Source organism: Egretta garzetta, unplaced genomic scaffold, assembly GCF_000687185.1.
Source record: "Egretta garzetta isolate BGI_Z169 unplaced genomic scaffold, ASM68718v1 scaffold208, whole genome shotgun sequence".
Taxonomy (NCBI): Eukaryota; Metazoa; Chordata; class Aves; order Pelecaniformes; family Ardeidae; genus Egretta; species Egretta garzetta.
Window position 1 is genome coordinate 407,394 of NW_009260403.1, and position 25,540 is coordinate 432,933.

Here is a 25,540-nt window from a genome sequence, read left to right on the forward strand (position 1 = left end):
CTGATAGGTATTTACTTAGATGTGTAATGCTGCAGTCTGACATTTATTTAAGTTTAGCGGCTGAAGGAAGGAGTTACTTCCACTCATTTGTGCCAGTTCAGCTGTTTGTGAGGCTGTAGAGCCGAGTCTGCTCTTCTGATTGCACTGCAACTTAAAAATGTATTTCAAACTGTGGTCTTGCATTAGGACAGATACAATGAGCTACTAATGTGATTTGGCTGTGACACATGCGATGCTAAAATGCTTCTGAAGGAGTATTTTCTAGCGAACAAAACCAATATTGGTACTGGACAAGTCTCTGGAAATGTCTTAAGTACTGAATGTAGTTCTGGCAAACCTGTGTAAGGAAGATGAACTTGGAAAGGCTTGCTGTTGTGCTGAGGTAATGAAGTGAAAAGAATGAAAATACAAAAAAGCTCCTGGATCGTTGACTATGTGGAACCAAGACCGAAACTAAACTTGATGATTCTCCATAAAGATGTTGGAGAGTTAAAATGAGGGAAGGTGAAGAAGGGTTTCCAGCTCAGTTGAATGGTTGAACCTTAAAAGGCTTGAATCTTTCAGTACTGGATCATGCCTTTTCCGCACCACGTTATTCTGTTTGCCTGCATGTCCAAGGTAATCCCTCTGGCTGTTTACACAAATCTGGAACCTGTCTTTCATACTGGTTAGCTGCCATCTGGACAAGGGCAGCTGTAGCTTGTCTGGATCTGCTGGTCAGTGTATATGTGCTCATCAGCCAGCCAGCTAGCTACTGCCAGGCAGCTGCTGGCTGAGCCAGGCCAGACAAATAGCTTAGCAGTTTATCAGTTTTCTGGGCCAGTTTTAAGGAAAAAAATACAGCTGATGCTTTTTTTTTAAAAAAAAAAAAAAAAATAGTTAAAGCTGGTTGTATGTATGTTTAGGCTGGGATCTTGGCTGTAACCACAGAAAAAAGTGAAGTATAGCAATGGCAAAATAGTTTTAAGTAAGAAGCTTGATCAGCATATGAAGGATAACTGTGTAGTGTTTTTGCTTGCAATAGCACAGAGTGGGACGCAACACCCACAGAGAGACTTGTTTGAGATCTGAGTTTAAGACAGAATCACACTGGTCCTGTTGTCTTTTAAATAGTTACATAAGGTCCTGAAAGACAGAAAAAGAAGTGGGGGTAGGATGCATCGCATGGAGGAAGCATCAAATGTGAAGTTGGATGCTTGCCTCATAGATGTCTTGATTGTGTTTTTGTTTGACTTTGTGCGTGGTTCCGTTTTCCTCGCAGTCAAACTATTAGAACAATTGCATTGAACTTGACTGATTTGGAAAGTGAAAGGCATAATAATTTTTTGTAATTAGCCTGACTTACCTCTTCTGCGCTCATTTTTTGAAGGGTCAGAAGGGATTCTTCTTGCAGGGAAGAGGAGACACTCCTTATTTCTCGTGATACATACTGGTGAAATGTTGATGTTGGTCGTATTCAACAGGATTTGGAAGATGCATGAATTAAACAGTAAAGGAAAAGAGTTGGAGAACGTTTCATTTACTGATCTTGTCTGTCTTACTGTCTAATCAGATAAGGAAATTTCAAGACAAACAGAATTTCTGTGAAGATTTATTTTTATGCTTTTTCATTAAGTGATTAATATGTTAGAATTTCCCGTCTCCATAAGGTTGCAGGAATTTCAAACTTCCATTTTAGAAAGTTATTAAGAATGTTTCATAGTTCACAGTTGGGAAGTTCTTACAAAGTTTCACAGCTCTGAGAAGAACTACGAATACCAACCCTGAGAAAGGATTATTTTGATCAGAAATAGCGTAGAGATTCCCAGCTGGGTGTTACTGAGGTATTGCTCTTAACCAAGGTGGGAAGCGGACTAAAACCGTTGGGCACTGGCAGTAGAGGTAGGGTGCCACCCAGGAGAAGTCCCCGCTTCTTTACAGCTGTCTGCACACTGATTCCCTCTTCGTGTGTGGAGAATAATTTAATTGTTCAATGCAGTCTCTAGAGACACAAGCAAACTTCTTCCCTCTCTAAGCTGTCAAGATAGCATTTATTTGAAGGTAAATCCTTGTTTTCATAGTTAAAATTCTGTGGCCCCTGTTTTATCTTTGGAAAATCTAGCACGATAGGGAAGGGTATGAAGAAAAGCCAAACATTATCTCCTGAGCCACCCCTCTACATTAGATGAATACTCGTGGAGAGGCTTTGGATGGATGCGCAGACCCTTACAGTGGAAGGAGCCTACACTGAGACTTCTCGTAACTGGTGTGCGGCAGCACGCATACTGGCAGCCAGGCACTGCAGGATTCCGCTTGCCTTGGGACTTGCAAATCAGATGAACAGCTATGACGGGTATCTGAGATCATTGCTGGGAAACTCGCTGTCAGGCCTCAAAATAGAAATTCTGCTAGTTGCCACCACTAGCATGATAGTCATCCTTCAAAACGATTCATATCTTCCTAATCTAGTTTTGATATCCTTAGGTGGTTTATTTAGGCTTTAGTCTGGGAGCATGCCTACCAGGGAAGCACCTTACTTCTTTAGTTTAATAAGAGCGTTCTTAGACTCAGTGTGGAAATGGTGTATGCAGCTGCCCTACCTGAGCGTTGTCCAGAGGCAGCTGGAGATGATTCCACCTAAATAGTCAGGGTACAGAAGAACCCCAGTTTCCAAGACTTTAATCACAAAACCTGAATTGAGATTTTTGTTTGAGTTTTGTTTCCACATTTAAACCTTCATACAGCGTTAAGGGCCAGTATTCTTGGGGGAGTGGTGGGAAGGGACCCATTAAGGCAAGCATTGGCCCTTTCATCTGTCCCTTTTTCTCGCTTCCTTTTAAATCTTGGCTGACTTGAAATGGCTTTTCTTTTGAGGTCAGCTACTGTGATTATTTTCTATAGTGATTGATTTTTTTTATTTGGTTGGGGTTTTTTTGCTGGGGAGAGGAGGGTAATCCTAATTAGAAACTGTGTGTATTTCTAGTTGTTGGTGCCTGTTTGGCCCCGGTCTATTTTTTTTCAACTTCTGACTCTTGTAGAATTTAAACTTTTCTGGTGAGTGTTGAGCCCTGTGTTACTTGTTGTGGTAGTTTTTTATCATCTCGTAATACCTTCTCTGTTGTGTTGGGAAGGGGACATCTGACTGGTAACGTCTATAAAAGCTATCAGCATGTACGAGCCGAGTGTAGTCCCAAGGCTGTGCTTCAAACAACCGAACAATTTACAGAATCTTTCAAGCTTTTTTTCCCTCTACAAAATCATTAGACAGTAGATGAGAAAGTTTTTCTGTTTTGTGCTGCTCACACCTTGCAGTGACAGGAATGGCATGTTTGAACTTGAAAACATCAGCCTATGTTTTAGTGTGCTCCCTTGAAGTCAAGAAGTGTGAAAAATAGCACTTATCTTAACTTGAAATTTCTAGAGATTCCCAGAGGATGACAATCTTTATTTCAGAGATAGCCAGCTGATGGTATAAGTACCAGTTGTGCCACTGCTGGCACCTTAATTTCTGCCTAAAGAACTTAAGTGTCTCCTGACCCTTTTTCCCCATTTTCTGCCACATGCTTTGCTCTGAAATGATTTTTGGAAAACTTGGACACCAGAGGTTTGGGTTTTTTCCACTTCCTTAAATCGAGTCTTAAATAAGATATTCGGAAGTACAGGGCAGAAAATGGAAGTTCTCTACAAAATCCTATTATGATATTATTAATTTCTTCTAACAATAGGACAAACTGCTTAGAGGGACTGCAGGGAGGAACACACACTGCAAAAGTCATTTCAGCTGCTTTTGTTCTTGAGCAAGAGTTCAGCGAGATTTAGATGCCACTGCTAATGCCTCCCGCAGTGGCCTCTTTCTGAGTACTCCATGTATCATGATTGCCCCTTAATCCCAGCTTCTTTAACCATTCAGATGGAGACTTTACTTTGGATGGTACCATGGAGTCTCTCAAATTAACAATGGAACGAAGAGGTTCCTCACCTTTACTTGCATCCTTTTCCTTGAATTGTGGCCTCACCCATTGAAGATGCTTTCCATTAGTTCTGCCAGCGCCATTTCTAAAATCTCAGGTCTCTGAAAACTGTAGCTCTTTGTTTAAATTTATAAAAAGTTTAATAGCCTCCCTCAAATATTGTGGAGAAGTCATCAGGCTGAGCTCACAATTTTATAGATGTGGCTTCTTCAAACGTGGCTAATTACTGAAGCTTGAACTTCAAAAGGTCAAGTGACCACTTTTGCATAGGGATTCACAGGTAGAGCGTTTCTTCTGTCTTGGAGGTTCAGGAAGTTTTAAGGGCATCTTTTCTACAGATTCCAAAATCCTAGTTCTTTCATTTAATTGTATCTAATTTTGTGTTGCAGGTCTATATGGGTAGTGTTTTTTAGTCTGAAGTGGTGTTTCTGTTCAAAAAAATAGTGTAAGTTGCATGATACCCGTCTGCCAAATCTCTCTTATTAGAACTACAACATTGCAGTGCCTTTAAATATTAAGTGGCACTTAACTGCAAAAATGAAGCGTTGATGAGATCAAAAATGTCAGCGTATTTTGGCCTGTTGCTTGCACCCTGAAGAGAAATGGTGGTCTACTCAAGCTGTGTGCAGAGTTCTTCAAGTATGTATTAATTCTGTAGCTCACATCAGAAAGACCGATGAATTGTGCACTGGCTGGTTAATGTCAGAAAAAAGCTAATGAATGGTTCAACTCCACCTTCCACTGCCAGAGCACCAGCCTTTGGATCTGTGACAAAAAGAGAGATCAAATACCGAGCATGCTGCCTGATCATTTGTTTCCAAAGTAAAATACATGCATTACCTGATTCTGTTTCAGAAGCTCTCTTGGATCCAGGAGTGGTACCTAACAGTTTCTGAGTTGCCTAAGTTCGGAAGCAGATGAATGGTTGAATATATTGTCTACGCTGAGTAGAATCTGTATTTACACTCAGTATAATTTTTTTTTTAAAATAAACCCAAGATATATGTAGAGAGAGATAAAAAATAACATCAAGTGGTTATAGCAGCTGACTTTTTTTTTAAAATTATCTTCTGTACTGAGATCTGTAAATCCAGTAGAATTTCTAGTAGAAAAGTGTTTTGTCATCTTGTTGCTGTCCATCTAGCAAACAAGGGCGTGCAAGGAATTTTTTTAATAGTATAGTTGTGGAGCAATATTTTTATTTTTTTGTTCCTACACCTCCTTTCTCAGTTGGATTTTTTATTTGTAGGTGATGTTATCATCCATAGTTTCCACTATATTTAGGAACCTGTGCTCTTAAGACTTAGTGTAGTGCCATTAAGTAGATCATTCTTCAGTTTTTCAGGACTGGATTCTTCCTCTGGAAAGCTCTTTTTCAGAATTGTTCATCTCAGCAAGAGAATTTCATACTTCCAGGGCAGGCTCATCTGTACAATTTTCCATTTTGGCAAGGTGTGAACTGCAAAAAAAAAAAAAGGGAAATACTTTCAAATTATACAATGAGATAACTAAGCAAATATAGGTTTCCTGATAGCCTTCACCACCAATCATACAATAATACCGTAGAATGGGAGTTATGTAGCTATAAGCTGCACTAAAACTTCTCATTTATTTTTCATTTTTAAATTTAATTTTAGGAAAAGAAACAAACCTTTTAGTACATCAGGTCAATTTTAAAATTTTTAAGATTAACCTTTTAGCCTCTTAAAAGATCAAAAGCCTCATAGACTTCTGTGCAGAGGTGCAGCACTTTGGTGGCCTTTCTCCATTCTTCCCCGATGACTTTTTGATTAACTCCAGCGCAGGCTTGGTGGAACATGCTGAAAAGGAGAACAATAATGAGAAATTCTAGTCTGGACAGATATGCATCTTCTGTATAAGGCAGTGTGACAACAGTTCAGGTGATTTGTTACTTTGCTGTCTTGTTTATCTTTTTCCTGATTCTTGCATTGCTTAAGTTAATTGCTGTTGTGTTTGGATTTAATGAATGTACTTTGGCTCAGTTTATATGAAGCACAGTCCTTGTTTGACCTGAGAGCACTGAGAACAACAATAATAGGACTGATACTTGTCTGAAGACCAACGAAATATGGTTTGGGACATACTGGTATGGGTGAGGAGGACAGAATATGTCCTTTCTATTGTAACTGCTTATTTTTCCTTTGAGAAACATACCCCTGGGTGTGATCAGAAAAAATACAGAATGATAAAAACCTGCTTCCTGCTTGCAGAAACATCAAAGCTGGGCCTTCTTAGTTATGTATTTGTTGTCTGTTCTTCGATATATTTGTGGGTCTAGAAAGTGTATATGAGATCACTTTGGGGGCGGGGAAGAATAATATATATAGACAAGTACTTGAAAAAGATACCTGTACAGTAACTGAAGTTTTTTTCAAGATGCTATTTCTATGTATGCTATGTTTTCTGTCCTTTTTTTGTTCCCCTACAACAGTGCATTACAATTCAGATCTTTCAGCAACTGTGCCGTTCTGTCTGCTAAACCACTCGCAATGTCCAGTCCCTGTGGTGTTTCAGGCCATTCTGCTCAACTAGTTTATTCTAATAAAGTACTCCATTCCTTACATGTTTGTGGATCTCAGTGCTCAGAATGAGTTCAAATTAATCTCAAACATAGCAGAACTTGAGTAACCTTTCTACAATAAGTATAGGTAGCTGCCGGACTGAACTTGACTCTTTCATTCCTTTATATACTAGGTTTTCTAGGAAACAGGAAAAAAAAAAAAAGTCCTTTTCTATTACATGACTATTCCTGCATATAAATCCTTACCGATGCTGTCATTAGTGCTTATAATAGAATCAAGTTCAAGTACAGCGTAATGGACTTGTCAGGGTGGGTTGTGCAGCCATGAAATATGGGTGTGATTACTTTTTCCAGACTTCAGTGTTGCTGTTTGCATCTCTGGCTCAGGTAAGTACATCTCAAAAACACACTAGATGGAAAAGAAGTCTGTAGTTCTGTCTAGTGCTGGAAGGCATGCGGAAATAAGTTTGAAATTGTATTTTTAGTTCCCTTCTAGTTAAGGACATGCTAGGTGCGGATTGGGAGCACCCATCAGAGCAATCTACACATATACACTGCCTTTCGGAAGATTTGGGTTTGGGTTTTTTTTTCCCTGCACTGATGTTTTAGATCTCAGTGCTATCAAACTAATCTTTGTAGCCTTTTCACAAGTTTTCATGACTTCAGCATAAAAATTCTGCTGGATTTCATAAACCAGCGAGGAATCACAGATTCGTCTTCCCTTTGACTGGAAGCCTTTGTGTCTTTACGTGGCGCACCAACCAAGTACGCTGCAAAAGCAGTATTTGGGGATAGGAGTGAGACGCAGGGCGGGGGGGGGAGGATGTCTGTTTTGAAGCCTTCTCAGGAAATGAGGGAGAAGATCTTGATCACATGTCAAGACTTTTTATTAAAACAGTCATGAAACCATTCCTGCGTTACAGACCAATATGGTTGTGTTGCTTGGTTTCAGGTTTACTAAATAAAGCTATATGACAAACTCCCAGAAGCTGGTGTATCTCTTTTTTTTTTTTTTTTTTTTTTTTCCCTCTGGGTGTAATGTAGTGGTATCTGTAATAGGGAATTCATATTTCATCCAGAATCTTTTTCCAGTAATCCCTTTCTAAATTAAGGCTATGTTAGTATAGTCCTTCTTGTTACCTAGGCATAAATTTCAGTGTTAGCCCCTTTTTTTAATTAAAAACACTGGCTAGAATTCTTTTTTTTTTCCCCAGGCATTCATGTAGTCTTTCTGCTTGAAAAAGTGGTAGCCAGTAGTTCAGATTCCTACTAAGGTGAGGTTTTCCAGACTGCACATGTACAGTCTAATAAAATTGCTTTCTGTACTGCTAACAATTACAGTGTATCCTGTATTAACAGCAGTTCAGAAGTTCACTAGCAAATGGTGGTTTTCTTTTCTTACTGCAGCTGTTGTGGATGAACGCAAACGTATAGTGATACAGCAGCACACAGCCGCAATGCGATAACAGCATATATTAAATGTGATCTGTCTTAACATGCCGAAACTAAACTCTATTACATACTTGAATACGCTTTGGTTTTTCATTGTGTTTTCTTCTCGGAAGCTTTCAGACTTAAGTTCAGTCCATATGACTGGTGGTGCTTTGCTCACGGCTTCTTTCAACGGCAGCATTTTGCCTTTTGAGACTCAGTAATAGATTTCCCAAAGACCTGACAATTTCATTTGAAAGCAATTTGTCAGCACTCAAAATGGGTTAGGAGTTGTTATAGACATACTATGCCTAAACTGGGACCCAAATACACTTGCTTTTGTTGTAAATGCCAGCTGCCCTTCCTTAAGAGTTTGATTCCTGTGGAGGAGGTGACAAAACCGGTGATAAGCAGATGCTTCCTTTGTGCAATGGGCTCAGGGCTGCCACCGTCGTGTGGTTCCCCTTCTCCTCTTCCCTTGCTTCACCATGTTTCTGCTTTCCTAATTTGAAAGGTTAAGCCAAGATTGTGCTGGTACGTCCATACATCAGTTTAGTCTGGCCAGACCTATTGCAAATGTCTGCTCTGCCCCTAGAGAAGGTATTGCGGTTAGATGTTCCAGTCAGATCTAAAGTCATTAAACCAACACTATGATTGCTGGCTGCTTGGATAGGTTGAACTGATTCAGAGCATTAATGGGTAAGAAACGCTGACTATAAAGAAGACGTGTAAGGAAAATACTTGTGCAAAGTTAATTTTACTGTATTTTATCAAATTCAGCTTGTCTATGGTCCTTCAAAGCTAGGCTTGGCAGCAGAAGAAAAGGAATGGCACGTATGAGATAAATCCAGGACTTCTGCTTTATTGCACTGACAGAACCAAATTGTTCAATCTGTTGCCTCATCTGTTTCTTGCCATAGCTGGGAGTTGTAAAGGTCAGGCCATCGCAGCACAAAGAATATAATAGTTAACATGCTGCATCTCGCAGTGTTACCAGCTGGCTAGTGCATTTCTCCCATTGAACATCCAGGCTCTTTCCCAAAAAGCGTAAGCAGCATCCTCTGCCTATTTTTGGAATGCGTCAAAGTCAAAAGTTTCTAAAGGTGGTAATGTGGGATGCCTAGTATGGTCAGCGCTGCACTCGACTGACGTCCTGTGCTGCACTTGAAGAGGGCTGCAGCAATTTTCATTTTGAAATAATTCTCATCACCCTGAGAGGTGCAATTTGTCAGGTCTGCTTACTGAGCAAGATTGCCTTACTGTTGGTTGTGTGTGCTTGAGGAGGTGTTATGTGATGGAAGCCTCCACCAGTGTACTGGTCACCCCGACCCCCACCTCCTACCACTGCAGAAGGTCAAGTGCCCGGGTGGCAAAGATTTCACCCCAGCAAAGAAGTCAGGGTGATGGCTGCTCTGCTTGTTATACCCTGGAGTGGGAGAATGGGAGGTATGGGTATGGCTACAAGGCAATAGCTAGTGTATCAAAATTATTGTGAATATATGGGAATAAAGGAGGTGATGAGTGATAAAATAAATATGTATGAAACTGCTATGGAAGACCTTTTCTGTTTAAATCTGATCTTCAGCATGATGTCTAATGTACCTGTCTCTCTTGAAAATATCAAATGGGTGCACAGGCAGAGTAAACATCATCCTGACCCTTCCTCAATTCTGAAACGGGTCCTCTGACTCTTTAGCTCTTCTTTCTTCCCCTGTTTTTCCACATTTTTAATCCACATTAAATGATGAAGATTAATGACATGCTCTTGGCAGTATTTGACAAGATAAAAACAGGAGTAAAAGCTGGTTATTACTCCCTTCTAGTATTTTGTTAATGGTTTTGCATCCTAACAACCTTTTTACCTTTGTAGAAGCCAGATTAGTTGTTCATACCACATTAAGACTGTGAAGTTAGCTCCACTTAGAGGTGCCTCAGTCTTAACATTTGCTGGGTTTTGCTGTAGGTTGTCAGTAGGCATTGATGAATCAATTACATTTGTTACTTAAAAGACACAGTGAAAGTCAAAAGCTCAGAAACTTTTCTTTTTAAGAATACTGGAATGACAAAAAAAAAAATAATGGCATGCTATCAGGGTAGGTTAAGCCAGACTGATAGTCCGTTAGGGTCCACAGCACATTTAATACTGACTGAATCAGTGCTTTGGCCTCCAGACACCACTTGGCTTTTATTGCCCAAAGCCTGCACGTCAGCCGTTGTGGTTGATCCCACTGCATATGTTGGGCACGTGATGTGGGAAGGGGAGACGTGTCCCTGGGTGCTCTGAGAGTGGAAGCACGTGGTTCTTGAGTTATGAAGAAGACCTGTGATCTTCTACGTTGCAGCTGGTTGACTGGGTGGGATCAGCCAGCAAAATACCAGCAACTACCCTTGTTGATTAGGAACCGTTGCCTCACACCTCTTGGTCTCAATTCCAGTTGCTCGCTTGGCAAATCAGAATGACATAAAATACACTGGTTTAGCATAGTGTGGCTTATACTTCAGTGCTTTGTGTTAAGAAGCTATGTTGCAGATGAAAGCTAGGGGAAGAGATGTTGATGGTTTAAAACTGAATTTACTAGTTGGGTTTACGTTTCTAACATGTACAGTCTGCCATTTTGGCACGTTGTGGTTTAACCCCAGCTGGCAACTGAGCCCCCCCGCCCCCAGCCGCTCACTCACCTTCCCCCCGCAGGATGGGGAGAGAATGGGAAGGGTAAAAGTGAGAAACTCGTAGGTTGAGGTAAAGACAGTTTAATAGGGAAAGCAAAACAAGGAATTAATTCCCTGCTTCCCATGGGCAGGCAGGTGCTCAGCCATCCCCAGGACAGTAGAGCTCCATCGCACTGTAACGGTGACTTGGGAAGACAAACGCCATCGCTCCCAACGTCCCCACCTCCTTCTTCTGCTGAGCATGACGCCGTACGGTGTGGGATATCACTGGGGTCAGTTGGGGTCAGCTGTTCTGGCCGTGTCCCCTCCCAGCTCCTTCTGTAAGCCCTGCTCAGCAGGAGCAAAAACATCCCTGTGTTATCAGCACTGTCTTCAGCACAAATCCAAAACATAGCCCCATCTTAGCTACTGTGAAGAAAATTAACTCTATACCAGCCAAAACCAGCACACACGTTTAACAACGTAAGAGATGAAAATGCCTTTTGCTAAATTCTACTAGCTAAAACTTCTTGTTTGGCTAATATTATAACCAAATCTTTACTGTTCCCTGCTATTGCTATTCAGGGAGAAGTATTGTCATAAATGGTTTTTTATTTCTTCAAATCTTGGTAAGTTATCCCAATCACTGTTTGACTTAACAGAAGATCTTTGTTTTATGTTTCAATGCTTACTTGGAATGCTAGTGAACTTTAAATGTTTTCTTTCTTTATTAAAAAAGGAGGAGAGGGGGTATATTCATGCACGTGGTGTTATGATATTTTAGTACATCCTGGTTTTGACTTTATATGTGTCATCCTTCAGAATGCCATTTAATTGTGGTTTACTTTTCATTCCTAAAAGGTGCCATACTTGGCAGATCAGAAACACAAGAGTGTATCTACTACAACGCTAATTGGGAAAAAGATAAAACAAATCGGAGTGGTATTGAACCTTGTTATGGTGATAAAGATAAAAGACGACACTGTTTTGCTACATGGAAGAATATTTCTGGATCAATTGAAATTGTGAAGCAAGGTTGCTGGCTAGATGACATCAATTGTTATGACAGGTAAGTGAGTTTTCTAACAAATTTTAAATTCTTTTGAACTTTAAACTACTTCGCCTGTCCATAATTTATACAGCCTCCCCTTTGCAAACAGTACTTGAGACAAGTGATAATACAGTAGTCTATGAATAGTGATCTTGGTTTTAGATGTGCACGCACACATATACGTGGATTTTTTGCTCACACACCTGTATTTAGGGACCTGACTTCATCCAAGTACTTTGTCTTTTGTTATTTTACCTTCTTTTATTTACTTACTATATATTAAAAAAAATTGTTTAATTTATTCTTTTTTAGACCATTAATAATAGATTTTCTAATGACTTGTTATTGCTAAACAATATGGTTATTGAAACCAGAATGCAAAATTCTGTAATTCGCTTTTCCAAAGTCTTTGGAGTAGGAAGGTCAGCACATTGTGTCTGTTCTTCAGTTAAATGTAGAAGTATTTTGCCGATTTATTGAAAAACTCACCTCAGTGGCAGCTCTAAGAAACATTGAATATTCTAAACTTCCAGTCATTTTTTTATAACAGATGGTCTAGCAAGTACTCGTGAGCAGTAACAGCAGGGCTTGGGTTTTGTTAGATACTGGCTGAATAAAGGTCATGACTCTCTTAAGAAATGGTATTACAGTTCTTTGAATACTGAACTAAGTTTTATGTGACAAAAATAGTTCTGTTTTGGAAAAGAGATGATTAAGAAAATAAATGCATAATAGTTCTTCATTAAAATGTATCTAGAAGTTATTTTTAGCAATACTTCAAAAAATTTTCCTTTTGTCTTTCTTAATGATTTCTTCTACTCATTCAACATTTATAGTCATTTCTACTAAATAAAGTTCCCTCCCCCCTAGGATGTTTTCTCCTTTAATGACAGTTTAAAGCCAAGTTGAACAGTAGTTCTGATTTATCTGTTTCTCAGAGAAGTAGCAAAGCATCTGCAAGCTTGCTTGCACAGCATGACTTGAAATTCAGTTGTGCTAGAAGGCGAAGAAGGATTTTAATGAAATATATTGTTACTACTAGTATCTAGTAATTGTAAATCACTCAGGATGGGACAGTACTTTGGGGATTTTCTTGGGTTTGGTTTCATTTTGGTTTGGTTGTTTTTTGTTTTTTTTTTTTTTAATCCAGTCTTAGGTGTTGCTTTCCAGAAGGAGTGGGGGTATTTATGATTTCTGAACTAAGTTTATATCTGCAAAATGTTAAACTTCTAGGATGGAAATAGAATTTTTTGATTTTGAAATAGATTTGGGTTCTGTAGTTCCGTCTAGTTACACATGTATCTTTGAGCAGGCTAAAAAAAAAACTGGTATTAAATTTTCCCTTGAGCAAAAAAAAGAAATTGGAAGAAGAAATTAAATGCAGGAAGGACATTAAGGGAATAGTTGAAAACTGAGTAAAAGTTTGTCTGGCTCGTAAGACCTCATTAACTGTAACTTCTCATAAGAATGCATGCTGCCGTGTTTGCCTAAAATATCCATTGAACAAAATCTTATCTCTGGGAGTGAGGAGCAGTTTACTAAACAGGCAGTTACAGTATGATGAACTCCAAACCACAGCAGATTAAGAGCACCAAAGAATAGGTGTTTTATGGAAGTTATAGTGCAGTGTAATTGTAATAGCTGGTTCTATAAAATAACCTGATTTTTGAAGATGAACCCAACACTTTTGACATTCTTCAGCTGTATTTAAAATCCTCAACTATTTCTGCAGGATTTTCAAGTTCTTCTCTTTCTGCTGTCAAGTTGTCTCCTGCATGACTCTTATTTTTCTCTCCTTACTTGAATAGTTTCAGCTTTTCTGTTAAAAGAACCCCTTTCCTGCAGTTAATTCATTGAGTGAAATAAACCCTGTCCATGAGCATAAAGTAGACAGGGGAAATAGCACAAATTTTCTTTTTAAAAAAAAAAATAAATTAAAAATTCTCCTTCCCACTTACCGCCAACCCATGCAACCCTCTACTGTGAGTTTCTGGTTAAGCGCTAGCCATTTTATCGACTGTTCGTCCTGTTTAAATCTAGATCGTGAACTCTTCTTCAGATTTTTGTCAGATTTTGACATGCATCCTGTTGGTGGTTTTCTTTAACTTTGTCTTAAAAATAGCAAAACCCCCACTGTTTCAGTTTTAAAATTAAAGATATTTCATTGCAATATAAAATAATGAACAAAACCTTAGTTTAACTCGTATTTGGGTCGTATGTTATCCTGGATGATTTAATGAAGTTCAATTTACATTTTAAGTATATAATTATGTTTTCTCTTGAACAAAAAAATCCCGACTTAAGCTCAATAATTTTTTCTTTATTATATTTTATAGGAATGATTGCATAGAGAAGAAAGACAGCCCTGAAGTGTTTTTCTGTTGTTGTGAAGGCAACATGTGTAATGAACGCTTTTTCTATTTTCCAGAAATGGAGGTCACGCAACGTAAGTTAGCCTAACACATTTATGAAGGAACTGCTTAGCAGAGTTCAGAAATATTTAATATTGTGCGTGTTCAGGAGATAAGACTTTTTTCAACACGATGTGGTCAGTTTTTCCTGCTAGAAGGTTTCTGATTCCTGGATGACAGTGCTGATGTTCAGGAGATAAGACTTTTTTCAACACTAGTTTTTCCTACTAGAAGGTTTCTGATTCCTGGATGACAGTGCTGTGTGCGTTCACATAAAGAGCCTAGGAAATTGCCAGTTCATTCCTTCAATTTTGAAAGGTCTTTATACTAGGAGTAATTTAAATCGATAAAAGGTACTTCAGCTCTTTTCTAAGGGTGAGAAGGAAGGATAATCTGAAATAATTGGCTGTTTTAAGATACAGAAGTTACTGTCAAATCTTACCTTAATTGTATAGTTAAGCTTCTGTAAGTGTCTATAAATCACTGGGCCGAAAGCCGTATCATCCTTATATACATGTACCAGCCTCTGAATGCTCCTCTTCTTGAGACAGTGCTCTCGCTAATTCCTTAAACTAATTGGACCTTTGAGTTTCTCTGTAAATTGACACAGTAACCTTTGAAAAGGGGGAAAGAATTTCGTCCCAGGTTACAAAGAAAATCAGATAGCCAGACTTAACAAACAATTGTTTTTAAAAAACAATAACAAAAAGATTATTTGATTATTCTTGCGTATCTTCTTGCAGTCAAGAATCTAATCTTTGTTGGAAAACTGAATAATGTCAATAACAACTGAAAACAGCAAATGTCTTGTGTACCAAATAGCCAGAGGAAGTTGTTTATGAAATTAAATAACATTTTCTATGAGATTAAAATAGCCTTTGACCCAACAGATATTCTTGTCACTGTTGTCAGTGATACTGCTAAGTCAATAACTGACATTCTGCACTCCCATGAAACTCCTTTTGCCCTGGGGGTCTGTGGCTGCTCCTGCACCAGCTGCCCCTGAAGCTGGGCTTTTCTGGAGCCTTTCTGGAGGTCCTACAGAAGTGGCTTCAGCTAGAGAGCTTTTCATTTCAGCAAATCAACAGTGCATAGAAACGTTGGCAGATTATATCTGGCCTGTTCTACTTGGTCTAAATCGTAAGATGTCATAACTAAAGACTAAACCTCTGTATTTGTTCTTTTTTCACTCATTAGATGATGGCACTCTTGGCAGTCTTTTTAAAATACAAACAACTCTTACACACTATAGATAGCCAGAACTTAGAGGCACAAAAAAGTTAGATGTGCTGATGTGTAAATCCGGGGATCAAAGTTATTTTTGTGCTTTCCAAAATGCTCCTTTTTAAGTATGTGTCTGTTTATAGTAGAGTATGCTATTTAATCAAGTATTGTTAGCCTCTTGTGCTGACGGCAAGAATTTTTAGAAAATCAGGATGCTAGACATTTCAAACTCTGGATGATTTTTGTTTCTTAAAAGTTGTATCCTTTTTTTTTTTTTCTTCAGCAACTTCCAATCCTGTTACACCTAAGCCACCTCTGTTCAATACCTTGCTTTATTCATTGGTGCCTATAATGGGAATTGCAGTGATTGTGCTTTTTTCGTTTTGGATGTACAGACATCACAAGCTAGCGTATCCTCCAGTACTCGTTCCAACCCAAGTAAGTCGCTGTGTTATGATTCTGGTATTTTTGAATGGTAAAAACGTTTTCTGAAGAGGAGAGAAAGGGGCGTGCATCTGTCACATGGCTGAAGTCTCCTGTTACTTTCCTCGTTTAGAGGTGCTAATGCTTGCTAGCTGTAAAAGCAGAAAATTAAGCTTTACTTCAATAGCCTGATCTCTTTTAATTAATAGGGATTTGATGAATGTATGAGCAACTACTTAATGTTTTTACACATCTGTATGTTTGGGAGGAGAAAAATGAAGCAGAAAATGTCAGGTAGCAAAGACGCAGTATTGCTGGACGGCTGTGGGAGGTTTGAGGTCCCACGTAGTTAAAAGGTCTACTTGTCCCAAAGTTTTGTACAGCTGCGCTCAGGTACTTGTGGTTGAGCTTCATGTAATGCTTAGCTTAAAACAAAAATTAAGGGGGCACGCTAATTCATAATGACAGTTTGCAGTGAACAGAAAATAGTAACTAGTAGAAGCTTCTATTTTTGAAAAAGCGTGGAACTGGGATACAGGTATCAATTAAAGGCAACGTAAAGAAAATCTTCAGTTGAAGCATAGTTCCAGGACATAGCTCAGCTCCCGGCCTTACTGTGATGCCTGCCATCTTTTTCCTCTTACTTGTTTATGTGTTTTGTGTTTTGTCTTAAAACGTTTCAGTTTTAGCAGTGTGTGTATTTTACTTAGAAAACATTGTGAGATTGTGGTCTCCAAATTTGAAAGGTAAACTGCTAGTGTTGCATCAAAACAAACCTCAGCAGGTGTAATTAGTATTAATCCTAGAATTCCTCTTCCTTTAGCTATGTGTAGAGATTCAATTGAGATTAGAAGGCCTTTATGGAACAGAATTAAGACAGCAAACTCTTCCAACCAAAGCAGAAAAGATGAACAAAATGCAGAAGTGGAAATGGAGAGACAAACACTTGAGGGTTTGCAGTAGGAATAGAACTGAACCTTCCTAACTCAGTGCAGTGACCACTCAGAATACATTCCCTCTCATACAATGATGCTATTTATGATTAAATAAAATTCAAACACTTGTTATTTTTGGTAGGATTGCATTTAAACAGGATCGACACGTATTTGGTCTGTACTGCCAGCTTCTGTGATATTTTCGGTGTTACTGCTTGACTTCAGGGTGTTCCAGGAAGCATTGTTGCCTGTGGTTGATAAATAAAATTGTTTTAGTTTCAGTTTCATAGTACTAGATAAGAAAAATTTGGGGGGAGGCAGTGGGCATATGTTCTTGCCAAATGAAAAGAACATAATTTAGAGGAAAAATGTATGTTTCCCGTCCTTGCAGAAAGTATTGCAGATCCTCAAACTTCATGCAATCTGTTAGCATAATTATTTCATCCATCTGAATTTTTATGTATTTGGGACTTTACATCAACCTTGTAGTTTTCACTGTAAGATCAAATTCATAACTGCTAGGTGTCTGAATAATTTCAGCATGTGATTTTTCCTTTCTAGACTGAGAGAAATTAAATAGGTAACGGATAAAGTGATAGAAAAGCAAGCAAATGTTAAATACGTGTGAGATTCCAAGAACTTGAATTTTGATATTCTCCCTCCTTTTTATTGCTGTTCTTTTCTCACATGGTTTGTGTTTGGTGCAGGAGTGGACACGTCATAAGTTTTTAATAAATAGGGTAATAACCTGTTTTGTTAATGCTCAGATTGTATCTGTTGGGATAAGTATATGTTGGTGCTTGAGCTAGTTATGGCGTAATAACATTTTCTTATCTTGTGGTGAATAGGCATTAAGGTTTGATGCGGAAAGTCAGGAAAAGCTGCTTCTGCCTGAAAAACTAAATGAAATTATTATGGAAATAGAATGTATAAATATGCTCCCATATGCAGCAGAGCAGTATTTCCCACTTTAAATTTGATTAGAGCTGATTTGAACAGGAGGCAGAGGAAGCAGGAAGAGAGGGAAAAGTATTCATAATTTTATAACCACGAAACAAACATTTAAATATTTATGCAATTAATATAGTAAATATTATATTTAATAATTAGGGCACCAGTAGAGTTTGTAGGTGAATGGATTCTTTTCTAAATCTTTCCGTAGCAAATGGCAGAATGGATGGATCAGATGTATAGCAGTTACTCGCTAGAAAACAGGGATTTCTGTATGAGATACGGATTAAAGGTTATCTCATTTTCTCGGAAGGTGATGGGAGTGCTTAGGTGCAGTATGCCCTGGTACTGATCTTTCTTTCAGGAGAAGTTAAAGGATAGATGAGGAATAATAAGCAAAAGATAAAAATGAGAAGCACTGAAGAATGAGAAATTTTGGAAGAGTTAGGAGAAGGGATAAGTAAATAAAAAATCAGAGGGTAAAAGGGAAAGAAATTGGAATATTTGAAAAAAGGGAAGAAATATGCTAAAAGAAATTTTTGAAGCTGTAGTGAAATATAAAGGACAAATATCTGAGAGAATGCAACCCACTGCATTTTCTTTTGAAAGTAAAATTGTTTCACAGTACGTGCACGTATCAGGCAGGCAGTTCCTACACAAACTGAGCTCGGTACACAGCTATGTGGATTAACTTAACTTTATATTCCCTTTGAAAGTACAGATAATGATCTTAAAATTTCATGTAGCAGAATTAGTTTATATGTTTAGTTTTGGATTGGAAAGCAATAGCTGTTTTTGTTTGCTCCTTGCAGGTTTCATTCTTGCTTTCTTTCAGATATTTGGGTAGAGAGGTTGGTCGGGGGGGTTACTGGAGCAGGTAACTGCTGGGACGCTCCTTGCTGGTGTCCGAATTGGAAGTGCTCAGCGGGTCCCAAAGCGTTTTCCGGGACAGCCACGGCGGAGCTGCGTGCTCCGAGGTGCCGCTCCCATTAGTCTTGGCTTACGTACTTCTCGGTCTCTTGTTTGTGCTGTTAACTGTATGCCTCACTTCATTGTGTGGGGTGTTATCTAGTTAAAGCTGACTGTCAAATTTTATAAAATCTGTCACTCTTTCATTTCTTAAATGAGTTAACAACTGTAAGTTTGCTAAATACATATGTGTATGTGTAAAATGCTTTGAAAGAACTTTTTCATGTTCTTATTTATATTTGATTTAATCATGCAGCAATCCTACATTCATATGTCTGATAAAATTTACCAAAAAATGGATTAGTATTTTAAATATTTGGATCTGTGTCTTTTTGTATAGAAAAGAGTTACTCTCGCCTGGTTAATTTTCCCTCATGAGCACCAGGTACACTGGAAATGAAACACTAGCATCTTCACAGGCAAAGGCTTTCACTCTCAAATTAGGTGTAGTTTAGCGTCCTACCAATAATCCTGGTAGAAATATGAACGCGGGTGGCAAGGAGTTGATATATTATGCTCATTTATTTTTTACATCCCTTGAGCTTGGGCCAGAGTTGTCAGTCAATGCTAATTACGACTGTGGTGTTACCGCCCTGTCATCTGATAGATAGGACCATAACCTCTTTTATAGCATAACTGACACAAGTAACACTTTTGGGTTTTATCAGTTTGCAGAGCCGTGGCTCCCAACGTTTTACATCCGTACAGTGCAAAGAGAGAATTAACCTCTTGTACTTTTTCTTGAGTGCCCAAGTCAGGAATATCTTACTGGATCACCGAGTTGCTTTTTTTGTTTTGTGTTGTTTTTAAAATAAGAGTCATATGTTGAGAGGGTTGAAGAAAAGCTTTACAGATTCACATAATGTCTTCATAACCTATTTTTGTGCTTTCTTCTGAAATGTTTGAAATTACTTGGGTCAAAGATGCATCCTGTTTTTAATCACTAAGCACAAGAAAGCCGTGATCTAGGCCAGTTTGGTGTTAACCAGAAATGTAAAAACTCGGAATGGACAGATTCTGTCTATTAAGAGTGTGCATAAAAGCAAGCTTAGTTGCTAGGAATTACCATTCCTTTCTCTCCTCAGAGAGGAGGGTTACGTAGTTGAAAAATACAACTACATCTTCTGCTTTTGACCTCCTATATGTCACTTCCTTTAAGCTTTTCACCCAATAGTCCCTATATTGAGCACAGTAATATTTTATGTGCTTCGTTTCTGGGGGTTTTGGGGTTTTTTTACACCATGAACCTCACTGGTCCTATATGTATGGAGAACATCCCTTGTCTTCCAAGTAATGTGCTATCTGAACCAAGAATTAAGAATAATTGAAGCACATATGTCAAGTATAAAGAGATATTGATCATTATCTTCTGGTCCCAAAAGTTTTTTGAACATAAATTAAATAAAGTAAAATTGGTATGGCTCCCTTCACTACCATACCATGATAGTCTTTTTTCAGTGTGTCTTTTCCTGAAGACGCCCAAGTATGAATAGATCTTTGTAGCTATGTCATGGTTTTGATATTTCAGTTTCAGCTGTAAGAAATTAGAAATTGAAAACAGTATCACAGAATGTGAGGTGAATAATGATGACTGAGAAAAATCTCTAGTAGTGGCAGATGCAAGATATATTCTGAATTACTGACTGCAGGTCTGACTGCATGTGTATAGCAGTGGAATAACAAATTCTGTGTTGGAAACTAATAGGAAAAGAACACACAACAAAACAGGCTCTGCTCTTTGCAGCATTTTTTTGACCTCAGACATCTGGTCTAGGCCACCAGACCTGTGCTAAGGAGTTTGGTGGGTGTGTGTGTAACCCAAATGGTTTATTTTCAGAAAGTAGGTAGCAAAGGGAAAATTTTTATGGTTGACATTTGAAAAGATTTTCGTTTGTTGTTTTTATTTTCTAAATTAACTTTTATCATGTGAAATAATCTACCTTGTGCACTTAGAATTTCTGGGATAATCTTTATCCCTGTGCCACATTAGGAAAATTGCAGTTGGCTGCTGAAGAAGAATGAAGAAATTAAACCAAGTGTTCAGTTGGGTTTTTTTACACTTTTGTCTTCCAGCCACATTTTTTTTTCTTGTTGTTGTTATACATATTTTAATAGAAACATTATAACACTTGAAAAATTAAGAATAAGAAAAGGAGAAGTGTTTTTTACAAGGACTTATTCCAAACCTAGGAAGATTAATAGCTACTTGAAAAATATATGGGTGAGAAGCCAGGTGCTTATATGAAATGGGAAAAAAGACTGATCAACAAAGAAAAGCTGGAGCTCAGAAAGAGGAAGAATTTTAAAAAAATAGATAAAGACTGAGTTAGAGCTTGTGGATAGCTAGGAAGGAGTTATGGTTGGGTACGTATCGGTGGTTAATGAATGATTAACATATAATGAGTGGCAATGTTGGTATTAAAAAGGAATAGCTGAGTGATCTCAAGATACGGACTGCTAGATGTGTGCATGATTTCACATTCTCTAATACTGCGTTTCATATCTTCAGGACTAATCAGAATTTCTTCTACAATTCATTCCAATCAGTAGCTGGAATGAGACAGGGGAAAGATCCAGTGCTATCCTTTGGTTGTGGTACTGTGAGGCACAACCATGGTATGGTTGTTTAAAGGGAAAAAAAACCCATGAATATAAGGATACTGTGACAATGCAGTAGAGAAGTTTTTATAGGTAAGGAGTCCTTAATGTGTGGTAGGTAAGTAGCTTGTAACAGTGTGGGGTTTTTTGTTTTTTTTAAGAAATCATGGGCTATTACAATACAATTAGTTGCTTAAAATCTTTAACAGAGGGAAGAATTTGTATGACAAATAATTGAAAGCCAAGTACATAAAGTGATGAATGGTTTTTCAATGCTCACTCTACAACCAGACCAAAACTTCGGCTCTAAATCTTGATAGCTTTTTAAAATTTTTCTTTACTTCTCTGAATTCTCAGTTTGCTTTCAGAATGAGCTATCTGCAGTTAAATAAACCACAAATGCAGCGGGTTTGTTTTGGGGGTTTTTTTAAGTCTTCAAAGAGGTAAGAAAATACAACTCCAGACTTACGGTATCTTATCCTGAATGGCAGCCTAAAGGGAACTTTGTAAGTACATTTAAAGTTTAAAAAAAAAAAGTTCTGAATTTATTTCTATAGTGAGCTTCAAGTTACTTTGTGCTTTTGCAGTGAGTCAAGCAGAGCACTGTCTTATAAATGCTTTCAATACTCTACATTATTCCTGGCTTATTGAAAAGCTGGTTTAGTTTTAGGAGTAGGCCCTGTGGGTCTGAGAGGGTGGTGCATGATGTGTGTCCCTCTGATAAAGCTGGACGTAGGCAGTACTTTATGTCTTATTCCCATAAATGTTGACTTGGCATATACACATTTAACAACTGACAAGACACTGAAGGCTTTTACAGCACTATATTTAATTTTCCTTGAAGAATTTCTCTCTGGTTTTCATTCATTGTAAACAGTAATATTCAAAATAGTCTACGTTACTGAGACCACGTTGAGACTAATAGTGCTTTGGAAGGCTGAAATACTGATCTCTTGAAGTCGGAGACCACATTGAGACTAATCGTGCTTTGGAACACTTTGGAAGGCTGAAATACTGATCTCTTGAAGTCTGCAGTCTGGTACTGTACCTTCAGGAGCTTTTTAATGATTTTCCATAACAAAGTCTAGTTTGCTGCATATCCTCAGATATGCTATCCTGAATGCTTGAGGTTGGCATCTTTTAGGTAATATTTTATATCGCTAAGTGGATGAGAATTACACATTTCACAAGGTATGCAAAAGTAATTCACCTTACCTTACGTCCTCCAAAGAGATTGAGGGACTTTGGGTGAATAGGCAGATGCCATATTTAGGGTACTAGTTAGGAACAAATGAAGGAATCACTGTGATTAATTTATAATACAATAATTTGCATTTATTTTGAACACTATGTCTGTAAAGATTTTTGCGACATGTTTGAAGTTCAGAGTATGATTGTGGAGAGCCCAAATTTTGGAAAAGGCCACACTACACTGCTTGGTTTTGTCTGATGGGTTGCAAATATCCCAAGCATTTCCCTAACCTCCGATAAAACCTTTAGAAGTAGTTTTCAGGCAGTATAAATGGGAAGCCACTGTGTTTATATACATTTGTGTGGAAGATAGCTATTGGGGGTGGGGTGGTGGTGGTGGTAATTGCTCCCAGTTTTTATTTATAAGAGTTGTATTAATTCCTGACAGAAGAAAGCACAGTTGCATTTCTGTAATAGCCTGATACTACTTAAACTGGCGATAATTCGATTTCTAATGGAAAGTCCGAGGTGGTGGTCTGTCGTCTGGAGGGAAGGACAATCAATGATTTTAAAATCAGAAGGTCCATGATGTACATAAATCTCCTGAAAATTTTCATGCATGTCTAATTTTGTAGTGTTTGGGGGAAGCTGATCCCCTTAAGAGAGTACTGAGAGGCATGGGAGAGGACTCTTATTTCTCAGTTTCATGTTTGCAGTTTCTTATTATGGTAAGAGCAAAAAGGTTGGATTCACGTATCTTTTTTTCCTTACTTCTGAGGAATTTACATAATTCTCAGGAGCTGGAGAATTTTGATAGCAAATAGACCTGAAAAAATTACTAATAAATCTTTTACAGCTACAGGAAAGATGTTTGAATAACTCTTTCATAAAAGCAATGCTTTTTAAATTTTTTTTAACAGTTATTGTCTGTTCTTTGACTGCTTGAGTTAGTAGAAATGTGAGCACACAGAGATATTTCTATTACTCTGTTCAGTAGCCGTTCCCTATCAGATTCACGGATTGAGCAATACTTTTCTTGGCTGCTGTTTCTGGCAAAGGAATATGGGGGGCTTGGAGGAGGAACTTATTTCAGTAACTGCTCATGGTTTATGGAGTTCGTGCTGCAGAATCTTATTTGTAGTTCTTCTGAGTATACATGGAACAACTGTCATTCTACTGGCACCACCAGCTCATGGAGATTTGAAGGTGATGACCAGCTACTCTGAAAACCAGTTTAAGGGTTTGGGTTTTTTGTTTGATGGGGGCTTTGGGGTTCCCCCCCCGCCCCTTACGAAGTGCCCCCAAAATATTTGCAGGCTATACAGGTCCTGCAAGAATCTGCTTCAATCTCTTGGTGTGGGTGTTCTCCTCATCTCCAGTGGTCTGCTGACCGATGGCGAGAGGAGGAGTGATCCTCTTGGGCTCCCGTGTTCTTTAGTTCTCTGTCAGTGGCAGCAAGCTCCACTACAGTATTTATAAATCGGAATCCCAACTAATCTGCCCTTCAAGAAATACTTCAGCCCTTCTATTATGAATTATTTAGATAATGCTAAGTGTGTGCTAGACAGTTTTCAAGCACAGAGGAAAGCCTCTTGTTGGCCCTGCGCTCTGTAGCATCTAAGAATGTAAAGACAAGGGTGAAGAAAAGGATGATTGCTGTTACGTGGCAGCTGAATGCTTCAAGTGTTTGCATTTCATGCTCTTGCAACATCTATCTGATCAAATTATAAAGGACAAAGAAGATGGCTGAGGTAAAAGCGCAGGAGGAGCAACAAAGACGTCTTGGCGCTTCTCTGCTTGAGTGGCAATGAGATTGTTCAATAAAAGAGATTAAAGTTGCACAAACAGGCGTGTGTCATTAAAATGTGTTTTAAGTTTCAGTAACAGTGCTCTGGGACTTAAGTTTTTATAATGAACTTCATTCCACTGTCTGTAAACTCATGTGACTTTTTTGAAAGAATCTTTAGTATTGTAATCTTCCTTTACGTGTGCTGTATATCGTGTTTTCAAGTTCACTTGTTCTAGTTACACCTCTAGCATGCCAGATTTATTGATTAAATTTAGTAATATAGACCTAATATATGATGACCTGTTTGTCAATAAGGTTTAGCTAAAACTTAGACATTAAAAAGTTTTCGTTTTTCACAGCTAGCTACCAAGTACAGTGATTTTTTACAAATACAACGCTGCCCTCTACTGTACGTTTGTGAGCATAACAAGAAATAAGTTTGCGTAACTTGGGTTTGTATGTTTAATTTTCTGCATGTGTTTATATACTGTTTTGTAGTAACATGACTGTTTGTACTCCTATAATGGACAATTCTGGTTTTAATAATAAGGTCGATTCAGATGATGGTCTGTATAATAATATTTTTTTTGCCCGTTTTTCTTTGCTAACATATCAGTGATGGACTTTTTTTTATTTTAATGATCTGTTATTAGTACAAGAAAGTATTGCTATCCCCATGAATATTTTTGTTGTTAATTCACAAACAACTGATTTTGTCTCTTTTCTTGCAAGCTGTTTTTTCATCCCATTCTTGGTATAAATAGTAATTTCTTTTGCCTGTGTTTTTTCCCCTCTCTACAAGCACGCCTTTCATATAATGATTGAGGTAAGATGCATTGATGTTTGTTCATGGTTATGGAACTTTCTGTGGACATGTAAGAAGTTGTTTTGGTATGAATTACATTTTTCAGTGTTTTCGACGAGAAATTTGTAAGCATGCGTGGTTTAAACATCCAGATTTCATCTGCTGTTCATAGCTTTCTTAAAATTTACAATAATTTCTCAGGCTATTGAGTTAAATGTCTGCAGGCGTAGTCAGTTTGTGCTTCTTCATCTGGCTAGCTGGTCTGTGTCACTTCAACCCTGGAATTGGGATAAGCAGCAGTAAGGGCTCTGCTGGTACCGCATTTGCTGGGAACCTCAGTCTCTGGCTGTGGGAGCATCCAGCCGGCAGGGACCGTAGCTCTTGCTGTGGTGGGTTGCCCTGGAAGTAAGCGGCGTGTCCTGCCCGCTCGTGTCCTGTCTTTGGATGTCTGTTGTCATCTCCCACCCGTGAATTGCCTATAACTGTTTGAGTGAGGTGTGTGGTCTTCATGTTGTGGTTCTGGGTGATGTGGTGGGGTTTTGTGTGATTCAGGAGCTGGGAGAAATAGATTACCTGCAGAAAAATATTCTATTAAGTCTCTTAATTTTCTTTTTTTCGCTG

General features: G+C 38.3%; 1 protein-coding gene across 1 annotated transcript in view; it reads left to right on the forward strand.

The window, feature by feature from the left end:
- Window positions 1-25,540, forward strand: part of ACVR2A (activin A receptor type 2A) — a 66,874-nt gene that overhangs the window by 25,795 nt on the left and 15,539 nt on the right. The window contains exons 2-4 of the mRNA XM_009643422.2: window positions 11,434-11,641; window positions 13,960-14,069; window positions 15,542-15,696. Of these exons, the coding sequence (XP_009641717.2) occupies window positions 11,434-11,641; window positions 13,960-14,069; window positions 15,542-15,696 (473 nt within the window). The remainder of the gene's footprint in view (window positions 1-11,433; window positions 11,642-13,959; window positions 14,070-15,541; window positions 15,697-25,540) is intronic.